Source organism: Filicampus tigris, chromosome 13 (assembly GCF_054856515.1).
Source record: "Filicampus tigris isolate MCC_2025a chromosome 13, RoL_Ftig_1.0, whole genome shotgun sequence".
NCBI classification, from domain to species: domain Eukaryota; kingdom Metazoa; phylum Chordata; class Actinopteri; order Syngnathiformes; family Syngnathidae; genus Filicampus; species Filicampus tigris.
The window spans coordinates 9945633-9961528 of NC_141229.1; the positions used below are offsets into that span (position 1 = coordinate 9945633).

Here is a 15896-nt window from a genome sequence, read left to right on the forward strand (position 1 = left end):
ATTGCTGCTGTCAGACTGTTTAACAAGAACATTGGGTAGTCTCTACAAACTGGCGGACATTAGTGCCATCGTACAGTCCTGCATCTGAGCTTAGATTGTGCAATTCTCAACATTCCCCACTACTGTATTTTTATTGTTATCCAATGCTGTTCCTTATATTTCACTGCAGCACTGCAGCACTGTCACTTACAGTATTTTTTCCTCTGTACTATGTACAGGCTAAAATGAGTGTTTCTTCATACTTTATATGTACCGGTAGATGTATGTTGGTGTGCATATACATGTGTATATACACATGGTTACTGCGTATATTTACATAGGTTTGATTCTGAATGTTTGCTGTTATTGTTACACATTAACGGCTACATTATGCCGCCGTCTCTGTGTGACCTATATCTTTGCTGCTGTAACGCTGACAATTTCCCCACTGAGGGATCAATAAAGGCCTTCTTATCTTATCTAATTGCAGCAAGCATTCGTTTTAGATCATCAAAATGTGTTTAGGATTCAAGGTAATATCGATATGGCAGCAGGTTTCATACAGGTTTTCTCAATAATCAGTAGTTACTTTTTGTCGATGACTTATTGTCATTTTTAAAAGGAACCTTCAGCAATTCATTTTGGCATATTTTTGTCCTGTCTTCTTGAAATATACACAGGGCCACTGTCTGAACATGGGTGGCCGTTTGTTTGGACGCTGCTGGCACAGTGGCGATGTGGTGGGCTGTATGATCAACATGGAGGACAAATCCATGATCTTCACCCTCAATGGAGAGATACTTATCACCACCAAAGGCTCGGAACTTTGCTTCACCGACTTTGAAACGGAGGATGGTGAGTAACTCTGTGTTTGTGAATTGGAAATTAGTGGACACCGTTTCTAGAATGCCACTGAATGTAAGACTGACATTCTTTTTAAATGAAGGCTTCACATGCTCATTTTACGTAGCTTAACGTACTCTGGCCGATGCTGCAGATAGAGGTGAAGATAATAGAGGATTTGTATAGAAAGAAATGACCAAAATTAACCTTTATTTACTGCCTCGGTTCATCTTCAGGGTTCATCCCAGTGTGCAGCCTGGGTTTAGCTCAGGTGGGTCGTATGAATCTTGGTAAAGATGCCAGCACCTTTAAGTATTACACCATGTGCGGCCTTCAAGAGGGATTTGAGCCCTTTGCTGTCAACATGAACAGAGAGCTCACCATGTGGTTCAGCAAGCGTCTGCCAACGTTTGTCAATGTGCCAAAGGCGCACAATCACATCAAAGTAAGACCAAACACTGAAATACCTCTTTGCAACAATGGCGGCCATTGTATGGATGATAAGACTGTCGATTCTTCTCAGGTGACAAGGATTGATGGGACTGTGGACACCCCCCCGTGTCTCAAGGTGACTCACAAGACATTTGGCACCCAGAACAGCAACACGGACATGGTGTTTTGTCGACTCAGTATGCCTGTGGAGTTTCACTCCTTCTTCAAGACCAGTCCTGTTATCGATGTGAATGGTGTGCATGACGATGACACCCTCAAAGTCAAACACAGGTGATAATTCTTCGATCATGGGCATTTTTAAGTGATCCTATCTAAACAAACAAAACGTACATTGTGTAGATAAAGGTATTGGGATACCTGGCCATTACTCTAACAGGAACTGAAAACAGTTGAAATTAGAAGAAAGTTGGAGAGCTGGTCCCCTTAGCTACTGTACAACATTGAAAGTGTAGATTGTCCAACCTATTTTGGAATGATGTAGTGATTTTAAGATTCAGGCTGTAGTGCAGCAGCTTTTATTAACAAATAAACTTGGGCGTTTCAGTATTTACTGTTTGGCTGTATAACAAAAGTCACATTGTTTCAAGTTTAGTTGTTAGTTTCAAGTCCATTATTTTTACTGCACTTGATAATCTTTTAAATGTGGTTGTGGATAGATATCCTCTGCGATCTGTGCGACACAGTGATGAAAGTAGACGAGTGGACTACAGCAGTATCACAATGGTAGTGAAACATCATTGATTACCATTGATAGTAAATCCCTTTATCACAACGTTTACACGCTTCAACATTTCCTTACAGTACTACCACTCTGTGAGGGTCTTTGCCGGTCAAGACCCCGCATGTGTTTGGGTCGGCTGGGTTACCCCCGACTACCATTATTATAGCAACAACTTTGTCCTCAGTAAGACCAGAACAGTGACTGTGACCTTGGGTGATGAACGAGGACGGGTTCATGAGAGGTGAGATTTCGTTGTGAAATGTGTCCCCTATTTAGACCTTTTGTTGTCTTCACTGTTGATGAATCAATGATGACCGCCTTTTGATAGCGTCAAGAGGTGTAATTGCTACATGGTGTGGGGTGGCGAAGTGACCAACGCGACTCATGGCTCAAGTCGTAGCAATGTTGACCTGGAAATTGGCTGTCTCAGTGACCTCGCCACTGGCCTGGTGACGTTCACTGTCAACGGCAAGGAGGTATCCACATCCTACCAGGTAACAAATGTGTTTGCTGTAGAAGCGAACACACCCATTGACTAGTAGAAAACCATTTTAAACATTAATACAACACTGTAGAATTATCTGTGATAAATAATCTGAGAAGCGCTTCTGGCTATGTAAGAACGACAATAACTTCAATTGTTCATCCATCCATCTAGTAGCAGTTTGTAAAGGTGACCTTGTCAGGAACTTACTTCCTGTCTTTGCATATTTTCCTAACACAGTCATGACATTTGCATTGCTGAATTTCAGACATTTGACAACTTCTCTGTTGGGCTTTGAAAACTCTTTTGAAGGGTTTAATCTTCTTATGTTCAGTGGCGTCATCCAGTGTTGAGTCATCCTCAGCAGCCCGTTCATGATGCATAACGCACACACAAGCACACACACACAAGCACACACACCCACACACACACGATATACGAAGTAGTGACGTTTTATGATGCCACATTAAGCTGCTTTGCGCAAGTCATGCATTTGATACAGTATGTGCTTTTTGTGAGGTGGCTGCTTTCGTCTCTTCTCCAGGTGGAACCAAACACCAAGCTTTTCCCGGCTGTATTTGTGCAACCCACCAGCCCTAACCTCTTTCAATTTGAACTTGCCAAAATAAAGGTACAATTTGTGAGCCTCTATGTAATATTCCTTTGCTACTGCAGGATCTAAAAACACATTTCTATCAGTTCAGTTGATTTCTTTGGCCAGCACAAAACAGTATAAACCACTAATTAGAAAAAAAAAAAAAAAAAAAAAAGAAATTGCAAAGGAAAACAATGGCATCCATCCAGAATTTTGAAAAATTTGGATAAAAAAAAAGTTCTGTGAGTCAATGCTCTCTTGACCAATGAAGCGCCTATTGTACTGTACTACTGTATTTGTAGCCCAAGTAGAAGGTGCCAAAGAATGCTATGGAACACAAATGATAAGGTAGTAACATTTATGACGTTTGAGATCGTAATTAAAAAAAATAAAACAATGCACAAGCACTATCCTAAGCTGATCCGCTTGATGGAAATAAGGTTTAAGGAAAAATCCTGACGGCTTTCTCTAACTCTCACGCACATCTCTGTAAATTGCTCTGTCTCGACTAGCTCAAACAGGTCCCTATTTAGCATTGTAATGTCTTCATAAGATGCTAAAGGTCACAGCAACAAGATGGGTACTTATGCCATTTGCTTGATGGAAAAAGGGTAGACTCAGAGGCCATTTGTTCATGAAGTTCAAAATCAATTTCATCTTTAAAGTTTGAAATACGAACTGCTCTCTAACTGCCTAAATGTGGCGCCCCCTGTACAGAACGCCATGCCACTGTCGTCAGCCATTTTTAAGAGCGAACATAAGAACCCAGTGCCTCAGTGTCCCCCTCGCCTTGACGTTCAGACCATCAATGCGGTTTTGTGGAGCCGCATGCCAAACACCTTCCTGAAAGTAGAAACGGCGAGGGTGAGCGAGCGACACGGATGGTCGGTCCAGTGTGTGGAGCCTCTGCAGATGATGGCAGTTCATATTCCCGAGGAAAACAGGTATATTTCATTTTAGTTACTTCTAGTTACTTCTCTCAAATCAAACTGAGTTACTACAGCACCACTTGTATGCACACGGAAATTGGTTTTGCTTAGTTCTATAGAACAATATCAATTTACTTCTCTAGCACTTTGGGTTACTAAACATAACATACAACATAACATACCAAAAAGCCATCTTGAATTTGAATATTTTTCCTCGAGTCAATCAAAGTATTCGAAGACCAGATTGTCGGATGTCTCTGAAAGCTAATCCTGAATCATTATTCTGTGGCGTGCGCCTGTGCGTTGTATGGGAGCCATTTTTACACTCTGATCAGTTTGAAAAACGTTTCAGGGCTGACAATCTATAAATGTTAAAACTGTTCAAATTTTAAGTGTCAGACTATCAGACTTTTGAATGTAAAATACAACAAGCAGGAGTCTGACATTCTATCCATATTCATCAACTGCCATTATTAGAGGGATGCCTTTGACTTGGATATTGTTCTAGGTTCAATTGAACATTTTAGAAAAATGTTAAATTGTTTAATTAGATTTTTCCCTGAACTGTTTACGATTTTCAATATATCTATTGTATCAATGTAAAGGTGTGTGGACATCATGGAACTGTCCGAGCAGGAGGACATGAGGGAGTTCCACTACCACACCTTAAAGCTCTACTGCGCCCTCTGCGCTCTGGGCAACACCCGTGTGGCCCACGCCCTCTGCAGTCACCTGGACCAATCCCAGCTCTTATACACCATTGACAACCAGTACCTGTCCGGCATGTTACGAGAGGGTTTTTACAATCTTCTAATCAGCATCCACCTGGAGACAGCCAAAGGCGCTCGACTCATGATGAAAGATGAGTTCATCATCCCGGTCACAGTGGAGACGCGCTCCATCCGTCTCTTCTCCAGTGCCTCCAAAAAGCACTCGCCGCCAGGAGTGGGACTGAGTACGTCGCTCAAACCTCGCCTCAACTTTGCGCCCCTCTGCTTCATCAACACCAAACGAGAGCATCATCTGTACAGTCCCCAGATCCCACTGGATGCATTAAAAGAGAAATCAATTTCAATGTTGACTGAGGCGGTCCAAGGTGGTGGCCACTATATCCGTGATCCTGTGGGAGGAGGTGTAGAGTACCAGTTTGTGCCAATCCTGAAGCTCATCAGCACTTTGCTGACCATGGGCGTCCTCGGCAGTGAGGACGTTCACAAAATTTTACTCCTCATCGACCCTAATGTATTTAGGGAGACACATGACAAAGCACCCATTGGTATGACGGACAAAGAAGGATTAACGGGGACCGAGGAGAAGGCGGTTGAAGCAGGAGAGGAAGAGGCAGCCAAAGAGGCCAAACAGCCAATGAAAGGACTTCTGGAGAAAAGGCTGCCTGAACCTGTCAAACGTCAGGTGATAACATGCACACATAAACAGATTATGTATATGTGCGCTATATGGATACCTGTCCATTGCATCAACAGGAATGTTTACAGTCGATCTTACAGTAACTGGAAGGTTAAATTATATAAATGATATAACACAGTGCAAAAGCACTGGATTTACAAAGCACTGGCACAAAGTTTGATTTGCCATTGTCGACTCCACAGATGTGTGAGCTGCTGCACTACTTCTGCGACTGCGAGCTCAAGCACCGCATCGAAGCCATTGTGTCCTTTTCCGACAACTTTGTCTCCAAGCTACAGTACAACCAAAAATTCAGATACAACGAGCTGATGCTCGCCCTTAATATGTCCGCCGCTGTAACGGCAAAGAAGACCAAGGAGTTCCGCTCCCCTCCCCAAGAACAGGTGTGGCCATAAGACACTAGCAGGGTTTACCTGGAGACTTTTACATGGGGCTCTCTGGTCACCTGTTTATATGTGATATGGATCTATTCTGATCGTCTGTTAACTTGCTCCACCCTGTTATTCAGATCAGCCGCGTTACAGCCCTGTAACATGCGAAGATCGATGTAAACATCACGTGATGTATCAAGATGGAGTTCATTCATCGACGTATATAGCACAGTGTATGAAATCAAATTACATCCGGATTAGGCCTTTTTATTCCGATTGGAGTGTTTATATGGCGCATTTTCATTCCGATTGGTCATTCCGATGCTTTCTAATCGGAATACATGTCTCCATGTAAACCCGGCTACTGTCACTGCAGTGCTCATACAATGATCATAATAATTGCAGTTATTGCAGAAATACCTTTATTCATTTTTATTTTATTAATTATTGTTTTGTATTATTGTTGTTTTGGTTCCATCATTTGGCAGAATTAGTGGGAAATCCTACAAGCCCGTGTAATTATGACGCTTTTCCACTCCATACCATTTGCACTTCAATAATAAAGTAAAGCAGTATTGTCTTTGGAAAGGTAGAATTTTTTATACTTTACAGCTCTCTTTTTGAGGCATACCAAATGAAGTGGGTAGTGAGTCGGCAACATACTAACTGTGCATTTTACTAGCGACATTTTTCAATGTGTACATTATATGTAATCATTTTTCAAAACATTTTATTTCCAAATGTGAAAACGCAAGATAAATACACATACAATTTCAAATGGTAAGTGCATTATTTGACTATTTAAGTCTTTTTGCAATTGTTAAATCATTTGCTTCCAAAATGTCTGGTACAAGAAATCATAAAAGACACGCGCACACATCCGTGTTCATATCACTGACCACAGACAGTCTGCAGCCTCTCTCACTCTGTAACTAAATGATTCATGAGTGACATTTTACATAACATATGTAATTTTCTACAAACATGACTAATTTAGCTGCCAACACTCCAATTTCCAATGGTCTTTTTGTATCGCTCAATTCTTTAATCGTGGACTCACGGCCTCGCTGTAGTTGGTGTTCCTTCCTCCAAATAAAGTCCTCTTCATCAGTTTGAATCCACACAAATTTCAAGGCAAATACAGCTTTCATTCTGCAAGCACACACTCGCACAGGCACACATGATCGCACAAGCACAAGCACACGCATGCGCACTTACACAACTCCCTTGGGGGTCACAGCTGAATACCGAGTACTGTGATTTAATGACTTATAATGGTCTCCTTCATTCAGAGTGCCGAATTGAACACTTGAGCTTATTTTTTTCTATTATAATATTTTTTACAATAATTCATTCTCCACTCAAAATAAAAACATGGGTGTGGCTATGGAAGAAACAAACATTTTAATGTGCCTTTCCATTTCAGATCAACATGCTACTGACCTTCAGCACTGGCGATGACTGTCCATGTCCATCAGATATCCAAGGAGAGCTTTTTGATTTTCACAACCAGTTGCAACTACACTGTGGTGAGCTGGAGATTACTGTAGAACATCTGATTTCTTAGGAAATGGTCTGAATGCCAGGGATGGCAGAAGTACTTATACTTTGTACTATTTAAGTAAAACTACAGATACCTTTGTAAAAAAAAAAAAAACAAGTCAAAGTAAAGACTTAAAAGTTTCCCTCGTTTATTAATTTGCACAGTGTTCATATGGAGAAAGAAAATCACTTTGCAAATGCATCACGTTTTTAATTTTTTTTTTTTTTTACAGAGCGATAGCTAATGTTGGCTCAACTTTTATGCTATCAAAACATGTTCCTGACAGCAGGGTTCTAATCTGTTGCCATCATCATGAATGCTCTGAGTGATGACATACTGAGATGTGGGTGTTGTCATTGAAACATTCCTCTGTGACGATACACGTGACAATACGCTATGATTCGTTCTGATTCGAATCTGAAAATTCTGATTCTGTGTTCGTTACAGCCAATTCACATCTCAATTCGAGTCCCCACAATTCCTGCACAGCCCCAATATCCTGTATTCTGTTAGTGATTTAAATAGGCTAACACATTTAAAAATCTTAAGTCAGGCATGAAAACGCCACAGAGCAGTGGCCAGGGGCTGTGGAGCACATGAAGTTAGTTGTGCTTGGACTTAACCGTCCCTAATGTTTCGAGTGAGTTTGAATCAGTTAAAGAATAAAGAAATTTGACACTAACCTTGACCCATTTATACAGAATTTATTTCATGATACTGGCTAATTATCACAATACACCTGTATAATACTTATATTGTAATGTTATACAAAATAATACATGACTATTTATAATATGTGTTCATATTATATTGTAAAGTCTGTTATTTTATTTAAGAATACCTTGGAACTATCTGCAATTCAATAAATAAATGTCACGGACCACTTTTTTTTCAAGCAAATATACAGTACAGTATGTGACCTTTAAACAAGAGGCGAAAATATATGACACCAAAAAGCAGTAGCCAGCATTCACAAAACTAAGAGTTATTTTGATGCAATTTTTATTTTTAAAAAAAACAACAAAAAACAAGCAACAGTCCTATGCCAAAATTGCGCTGCTCATTACAGGTATAGCGTTTAGCCATTATGGATCACCAGCATTTGCTTTCATCTGCATCTTGTTTTCTGCATCATAGCAGAGGAGGTCTAGTCCAATGCCTCTCCAATGTGCGACCGTCTTGATAAATAATTGAACTGCCGGGCCCTGCGCAGTACAACCGATCTAATAGCAGCTTTAGTCCAGCTACACAACACAAACCTGTCATGAGCTTCCTCCACGAAGAGAAGCAATTAACTTGGAGTTACCCACACGCATGAGAAACTGTTCTTACCACAGCGCACATCCTACATTTCACATGCACAACCCCATAGGAGGTTTGTCTTGACCTGAGATATTGCCACAATAAGCTTTTCACATTATGTTTATCGTGGCCCTTTGTGTTTTGTAGGAATCCCAATGGAGGAAGACGAGGATGAGCAAGATACATCCATTAAAGGCCGTCTTCTAACTCTGGTCAACAAAATTAAAGGACAAGCTCATAAAATAGAGCAAACGTTGGAGAAGGAACAAGCTGCACCATGTGAGTATATATTCATTTATTGGGGTTTTGAAGGGTTTGCAGTATATTATTTTCTGATTATCTGGAGGACTCGCTGGTGTTGCCAATTAACTGCTGTCATGATGCAATATCCTGTAATGATACCATTTGGCACTCCGCTCATGCAGTAAATCAGTGCCTGCACCAAAATTTAGATGACATTTAATACATCCATGCTCCACTTGATGCCAACAGAACATCATATATTTCACCTGATTGGAGAAAACAAAGCAGAGCTCTGCATCCAGGAGGGAAACCATTGCGTAGGTGCTGAAACAACTAAATCTGCCAACACATTAAAAACTGTTATTGGAATGGTTAAGAAAAAACAAATGTTTGTGAAAATGAGAATATTTTCATGGACAATGCGATCAGAACACTAATAGCTGTCAGTCTAAGAAAACTACTTTTATAAAGGCTCAAGGAGATACAAGGGCTTCAAAAAGCGAGGTAGCATAAAATGCATAAAAATGCAACTCGAAACTAACAGTGCTTTAAAAAAAATGTTAGCTTCAAGTCTGAAAATCTGTCGTGAACTAACTTGTAAGGGTGGCAGTGAATTCCTCATTCAATTTCTTTTTTTTTTTCAATTCCATTATGCTAATGGGGGCTCCGGAGTGAGGAGCATCATTCAACCGTTTGTGGGGTGGAATAAAAACAAAGCACTTGTGATAAAATCCACTCCTTCACCTGATTAAAGCAATAGAGATGCTGTGTTTGTGCTCCACTAAATGTGCTGTTGTAGCACAATCACAGAACGCTCAGTTTCTGGAGGAACATAATCCAAATGCAGAACAAATGGGGATTCGTTTTCCATCTTAAATGGCACATGGATGATCTCCTATCAAGACGCTCATTTTAAATTATTACTTAACTAGTCAAATGTACATTTTACCATTCGGCTCATTATTATTATGATAGATATTTGCCATTATGTTATCATGTATCAAATCATTTCTATTACAGATACTAGTGCATGACTCTGTAGTGGATGCAAAGCCTTTAAATCAAGGGGGAAAAAGTATAGAAATACATTATGCTTCTGGAAACAATTTACAAGGAAACACTTCACATCATGTATAAGAAATATTGCCCGTCCTGCAAAAAGATGCGGACTGCCGAAGTACTCAAGGTGCAGGGTAAGAATGAAATAGAGAAGTGGACAGTTGCTTGTGAAAGACTGTGAGGGTTGTTACATGAGGGCTGATTGATCAGAGTACTGGTTTATAGTGGCAGCTGTTGTTCAGAAATGTCTATGTCAGCAGCATCTGGTGGCTTCAGAAAGTGTGCGAAGGGCAGCAGAATAACAGGGAGAAATTTAATCACCGTGGGCAAAGCTGTTTTTTCTTTAATTCTCTCGCAATAAAGTATACGCTTAGTTTTAAATGTGCATTTGCACGCTTTTCTTTTTGTCAGTTAGGGAGCAGGAGTGTTTTCTGTTTCCTGATTATGCAGAGTACATTATATGTAACCCATCCATCTATCATCCATCCTGCTTTGATAGCATTTGTCCTTATTATCAAAAAAATCCAGGTCCAGTATAAGTGTAAAAATCCTGCCATAGTTTGGCTTTAGCCACAGGTGCTCCTACTCAACCGGCAGGGATTTGACACCGCTTTTCGTGGGCCGCAGAAAATTATGTGACGGGCCAAAAATAGACCCATTTCTTTGGTTTAACACCTGTGCATTTGGTTGTTGGATGGAGGAACCAGGAATGTGTAAGATCACTTATAAAGGGGTCAGAAAAATAGCCCTGCTCTTTCAATGTTACTGTGGACAGATCTGTGTATCTGCAGGATGTGTTGACTAGTGCATGCACAATAGTGTCACAGAATAAGATTCAGTTGTTGTGAAGTTTTTTATTACAATTGGAAGGAAGAAATGCTACTACGTAATTGTATCTCTCTGAGCAAGATACTGCCCTCTCTCTGTCTTCCCTAAAACTCTCAGGTAAACCTTCTGACTAGACCCTCACGAATATAACGACATACACCACTTTGATTGACAGTCGACCATTAAATACTGTTTGGGGCTAAAAGAATAATTAATATATTGGGCAAACTGTCACATGAGTCTTTATAACACCGTCGCCAAATTGCACTTCTTTCTAGAAAATCAATATGGTATAAAATGCAAGTGTGCTCATGTGTCTACTGTCTAATATCTCCTTGTGTAGTCATACAACAAGTGACACATCCCATCCATCACAGACTCCAGTTTTAACATGAAAAAAAAAAACCTTATTGTTGTCTTGAAAATGTTGTCTTGTATTTTTTTTTTTACCACAGAATAAAGAGACACTGACATTGTTGAAATTGCCTCTCTTTTAATAGCGTAGGCTGGAGAGGTATAATGTACATCAAACAAAATTGAGAGTCACTTGTAATTGTTAATGCCCGGGTGCCCCAATGTACAGTTTATTTTATTACACACATTCAATACTGTGTGTCGTGTAATTTTTCTTGCAGCCAACCTGAAGGAATTGATATCACAGACCATGGTCAGCTGGGCCCAAGAGTGTCACATCCAAGACCCAGAGTTGGTTCGGAAGATGTTCAGCCTCCTGAGGAGGCAGTACGACAGCATCGGCGAGCTGCTCCGGGCCATGAGGAAGACTTATACCATCAGCGCCGCGTCAGTCCAAGATACCATCAAGCTTTTGGCTTCTCTGGGCCAGATCAGATCACTGCTGTCTGTTCGGATGGGCAAAGAGGAGGAGAAGCTCATGATTGATGGACTTGGGTGGGTGAAACTTTGCCCGGGTGGATCAGCTTTTACCTCATAGAGTCTTTAACACTCACTTTATACCTGTGCTCTTGTTTCCCTTCCAGCGACATCATGAACAACAAGGTGTTCTATCAGCACCCCAATCTAATGAGAATTCTGGGCATGCATGAGACTGTCATGGAGGTCATGGTCAACGTGCTCGGCGGGGACAAATCCCAGGTTTGAGAGCTTGTTTGCCATTAAAGGGGCCCAAACTGATTTAATTGCAATGAGCACTGTAGAAATAATGATGCTTACTTTTAGAGTATCCGTGTGCTCTTTCACTGTTTTCATTTATTTGTGAAAAATAATTAATACTCAATTAGGTGGGCTCTCTCTTGAAGGTGGACAGTTGATATGAAGTTAACAGGAAGTCTCTTCATTATAATTATAATTATGAATTATAATGCTGTTCATTATAATTCAATATATGCAAGGAATGAAGCCATTAGTACAGTCGGGTGGTTATTTAGGCTTACTCATCCTGTCATTAGGTACACATGCAGAAAATAACAACACTAGTGTTGTATCAGAAATTGCTTTCACAAAGATAAGATTGCACAAATTCGATTGACAAAACCATAAAGGTATTAACATCATAATAGAAGTATATTTATGATTTTAGCTGTAGTGTACTGTGCTGTTGAACTGTCCTGATCTCTCTCATGTAGCTAAATAAGGCAAACAATATTAGTGCAGTTCTACACCACAATAAATTACATAAAAAAATACAAAAGTACAAAAATAAACATATTATTAAAGACTGGTGTGGCAATTAAATTGACATTTCTGTTGAGTGTACTGTATATTGTTAATGACTGTACCAGATATTTGCCACTTTTCTGAATTCTACAATGATGTATGGCCAACAACTGGCGATCATTTGTAAAATATTGTTTGGAAAAAAACCACACACACAAAACATAGCAATTTGACTTCATGTTGTATTTTTCACCCTATAGGAAATAGCGTTCCCCAAGATGGTGGCCAGCTGTTGTCGCTTCCTGTGTTACTTTTGCCGCATCAGTCGTCAGAACCAGAAAGCAATGTTTGACCACCTAAGTTACCTCCTGGAAAATAGTAGCGTGGGCCTCGGTGGGTGCCATTTGAATTCCGTTTGACATGCTACATTTACACACTGAGCTACTATTATGATTTGGCTAGAGAAACACTGTAAATGTTTCTATCCTTTGTTTGACTCCTCCCACACCGTGTCATTACAAATAATTGAAAATTGAAACAATTGAAAAACCGGGAGTATGGTTCCGTGTGAAGTGTACAGTATATTTTGTGTTGCAGCTTCACCAGCTATGAGAGGCTCCACTCCTCTCGATGTGGCCGCTTCCTCAGTTATGGACAACAACGGTCTGGCTCTCGCACTGGAAGAACCTGATCTGGATAAGGTAGAACCCTTTGGAAATGTCTCTTAAAGATTTTAATGCATGACACCACACAAGGGCAACACCTTGGGACCTGGTGATAGTAATAGGGTGGGGGGTGGGTCGACTTCTGGAGTTGGGCCCTTTCTGGATGGCTGACTGGCTTTGGGTCTGGCTGGCTTGTTGGGGCCTCAGCTCTCCTGGGGGTGGGTGGAAGAGTGCGGTGACGATGCGCACAAGGCGGGGGGTGAGTGTGTTGATTGAGTCCCTGCGTTCGGTCTGTCTGTGCCCTCTCAACCCTGTTCTGTCAAACTTCATTTTCCAATAAACATCCATCACAATATAGTACTAAAAAAACCCACAGAGATTGTATATAATGCTGCACTGCTAAACTGAAAAACGTCATAAAAGGTTATGTTTTCTTTCCACCTGCAGGTGGTGACCTATTTGGCGGGCTGTGGTCTCCAGAGTTGTCCGATGCTTCTGGCCAAAGGTTATCCAGATATTGGCTGGAACCCCATTGAGGGAGAACGTTATCTCTCCTTCTTGCGCTTTGCCGTCTTTGTCAATGGTACAACTGCTGTTGATATTTCCAATCTTTCTTTCGGATAAATATTGCGCTTCACATGATTATAAATATAATGCAAGTTATACAGTTTCAAATGTTCCATTCTGAACGACTTCATTGTGGTGTAGGTGAAAGTGTGGAGGAGAACTCCAGTGTCGTGGTCAAGTTGCTCATCCGTCGACCTGAGTGTTTTGGACCTGCACTCAGAGGGGAGGGAGGGAATGGACTGCTGGCGGCCATGAAAGAAGCCATCAAAATATCTGAGACACCAGCTTTGGATCTGCCTGGTTCTGTGCAGGGAGTCAGCTGTGACGTGTGAGCCCTCAAGCAAAGCTTATCGAATCAATAGCTGCTCCTCCTTTTCCCCTTGAATATTTTTCCTAATTTTGTTTGGCTCATAAAGAAAGTCTTCTTTCTGTTTGTGCTCACCCGCAACCTGTAGATCCGCTGATGGAGACGATGAAGAGGAAGTGGTCCACATGGGCAATGCCATCATGTCCTTCTACTCAGCTCTCATTGACCTGTTGGGACGTTGTGCTCCAGAGATGCATGTACGGTTGCTATAAATTCTATTTATGTCTTGTTTTTGTTGTTTTTTTGCATTTCAAAAATGATTCATTTGCTGCCTACAGCTCATCAACAAAGGGAAAGGTGAAGCTCTCCGTATTCGTGCCATTTTGCGCTCCCTGGTGCCCACTGAGGACCTGGTGGGAATCATTAGCATACCACTCAAAACACCTATCATTAATAAAGGTATAATCTTCACTCTATACTCGCTTCTAATACAATCTACATTTTATAATTCACCCTAGAGAGCTAATTATAGGACTGTTTAGGACAAAAATGGCATACATTACATACATTACATGCACTATGTTCACAAGCTGTCAAACGCGCCGCTCTAATGACAAGTTAGATGATTTTAAACGGTATTAATTATTTTTGCATTTTGTCGTATAACAATGGTTACAAAAGCTAGAACATTTAGAGCAGGGCGGAAGGTTATTGATTTCATTTTACTGCTCATGCCTTTTTAATCAGCCAAGCGCTTTTCTGTGCACTCCCACTGCTCTGAGTAAGCCAGATCACTTCTACACTGAGCTGTCTTGCTCTATTGATTGATCTGCATAAGCACGACAAGACGTGCTTCTTATGCAGCTGTGAGCGCTGTCAGCATTCCAGTGTAGAAGACAGAAAAGTTACATCTGCTGAATAAACAAACATGCAATAGTGGCAAAAGTATTGAGACACTTATTTAGTCCACCATCAAATCTTTACCCTTTAATCTTAACTGTTCACTTTACCAAGACATTTGGTCATTTCTATGGTTCCAACTTTTTTGGAGTAGGTTTGTGAAGGCCCTTTTACTTTTTCACTTCTTGTAAATATAATCCAGTACTTACATTTGTATAATGTGTATCCAAGCAAGTCAAGTATGCAGGGATCTTAAATCAGAATAAGACAGCTATTCCTTTCGATGTATCTCTCAGATGGCTCAGTGACAGAACCCGATATGTCAGCCTGCTTTTGTCCGGACCACAAGGCCCCCATGGTGCTGTTCCTTGACCGAGTGTATGGTATCGAGGACCAAAGCTTTTTGCTTCATCTTCTTGAAGTTGGCTTCCTTCCTGACCTGAGGGCTGCAAATTCTCTAGATACAGTAGGTAGACGTGTGGTTTGAGTGGCCTTTTAGCAATTTTAACAATTATTTTGTGAACCAAATAAGAGGTACTTTTAATCTATGTTGATTAAGTTTATTAATTTAATCAGTTGTAATTCTCGTTTAATGTTAATTATTTATATATTGAATTCTTTCTTTCACAAACGCTTTTGATGGAGCTGTGCTTACCATCTCAACAGAATGCAATGAAAGGTATTTCTCTTATTCCCAGAGACTTACCATAAAGTGAGCTGGAGTTCCTATGTGTGTTTAGTGTTTTAAACAAGTTATCAGCATCCAGGTTTTTTTGGTGAACGAGTTGAAATAGTTGTGATTTTCACATTACACTCTATTGTCCAACATTAGTCACATTAGTTTGTAGTATTTTAATTAAAAAAAAATATGTGGTGTACATAACCATGGTTTAGAGCAACAACCACCTCCAGTACGTTGACAGATTTATACCACAAAATTCTAGTACTTCTTACAGTGTGATTTTTATTACTTAGTCTTCAATATCTGTTCTAATTGCAATATTGTGAATAGTGCAGATACCACAAATCATATGTGATCCATTG

The 15896-nt window shown here is 40.4% G+C and overlaps 1 protein-coding gene across 3 annotated transcripts in view; it reads left to right on the plus strand.

Moving 5' to 3' along the window:
• LOC147137521 (ryanodine receptor 3-like) overlaps positions 1–15896 on the plus strand; it is a 93187-nt gene that overhangs the window by 44083 nt on the left and 33208 nt on the right. For all 3 annotated transcript variants that reach the window (XM_086049936.1, XM_086049938.1, XM_086049937.1), the window contains exons 27-47: positions 660–834; positions 1059–1267; positions 1346–1545; positions 1932–1998; positions 2077–2237; positions 2325–2490; positions 3025–3111; positions 3793–4019; positions 4610–5417; positions 5615–5815; positions 7230–7332; positions 8796–8927; positions 11414–11687; positions 11777–11891; positions 12674–12806; positions 13011–13114; positions 13526–13661; positions 13787–13973; positions 14101–14209; positions 14291–14411; positions 15149–15318. In XM_086049936.1, coding sequence (XP_085906062.1) covers positions 660–834; positions 1059–1267; positions 1346–1545; positions 1932–1998; positions 2077–2237; positions 2325–2490; positions 3025–3111; positions 3793–4019; positions 4610–5417; positions 5615–5815; positions 7230–7332; positions 8796–8927; positions 11414–11687; positions 11777–11891; positions 12674–12806; positions 13011–13114; positions 13526–13661; positions 13787–13973; positions 14101–14209; positions 14291–14411; positions 15149–15318 — 3885 coding nt within the window. The remainder of the gene's footprint in view (positions 1–659; positions 835–1058; positions 1268–1345; positions 1546–1931; positions 1999–2076; positions 2238–2324; positions 2491–3024; positions 3112–3792; positions 4020–4609; positions 5418–5614; positions 5816–7229; positions 7333–8795; positions 8928–11413; positions 11688–11776; positions 11892–12673; positions 12807–13010; positions 13115–13525; positions 13662–13786; positions 13974–14100; positions 14210–14290; positions 14412–15148; positions 15319–15896) is intronic.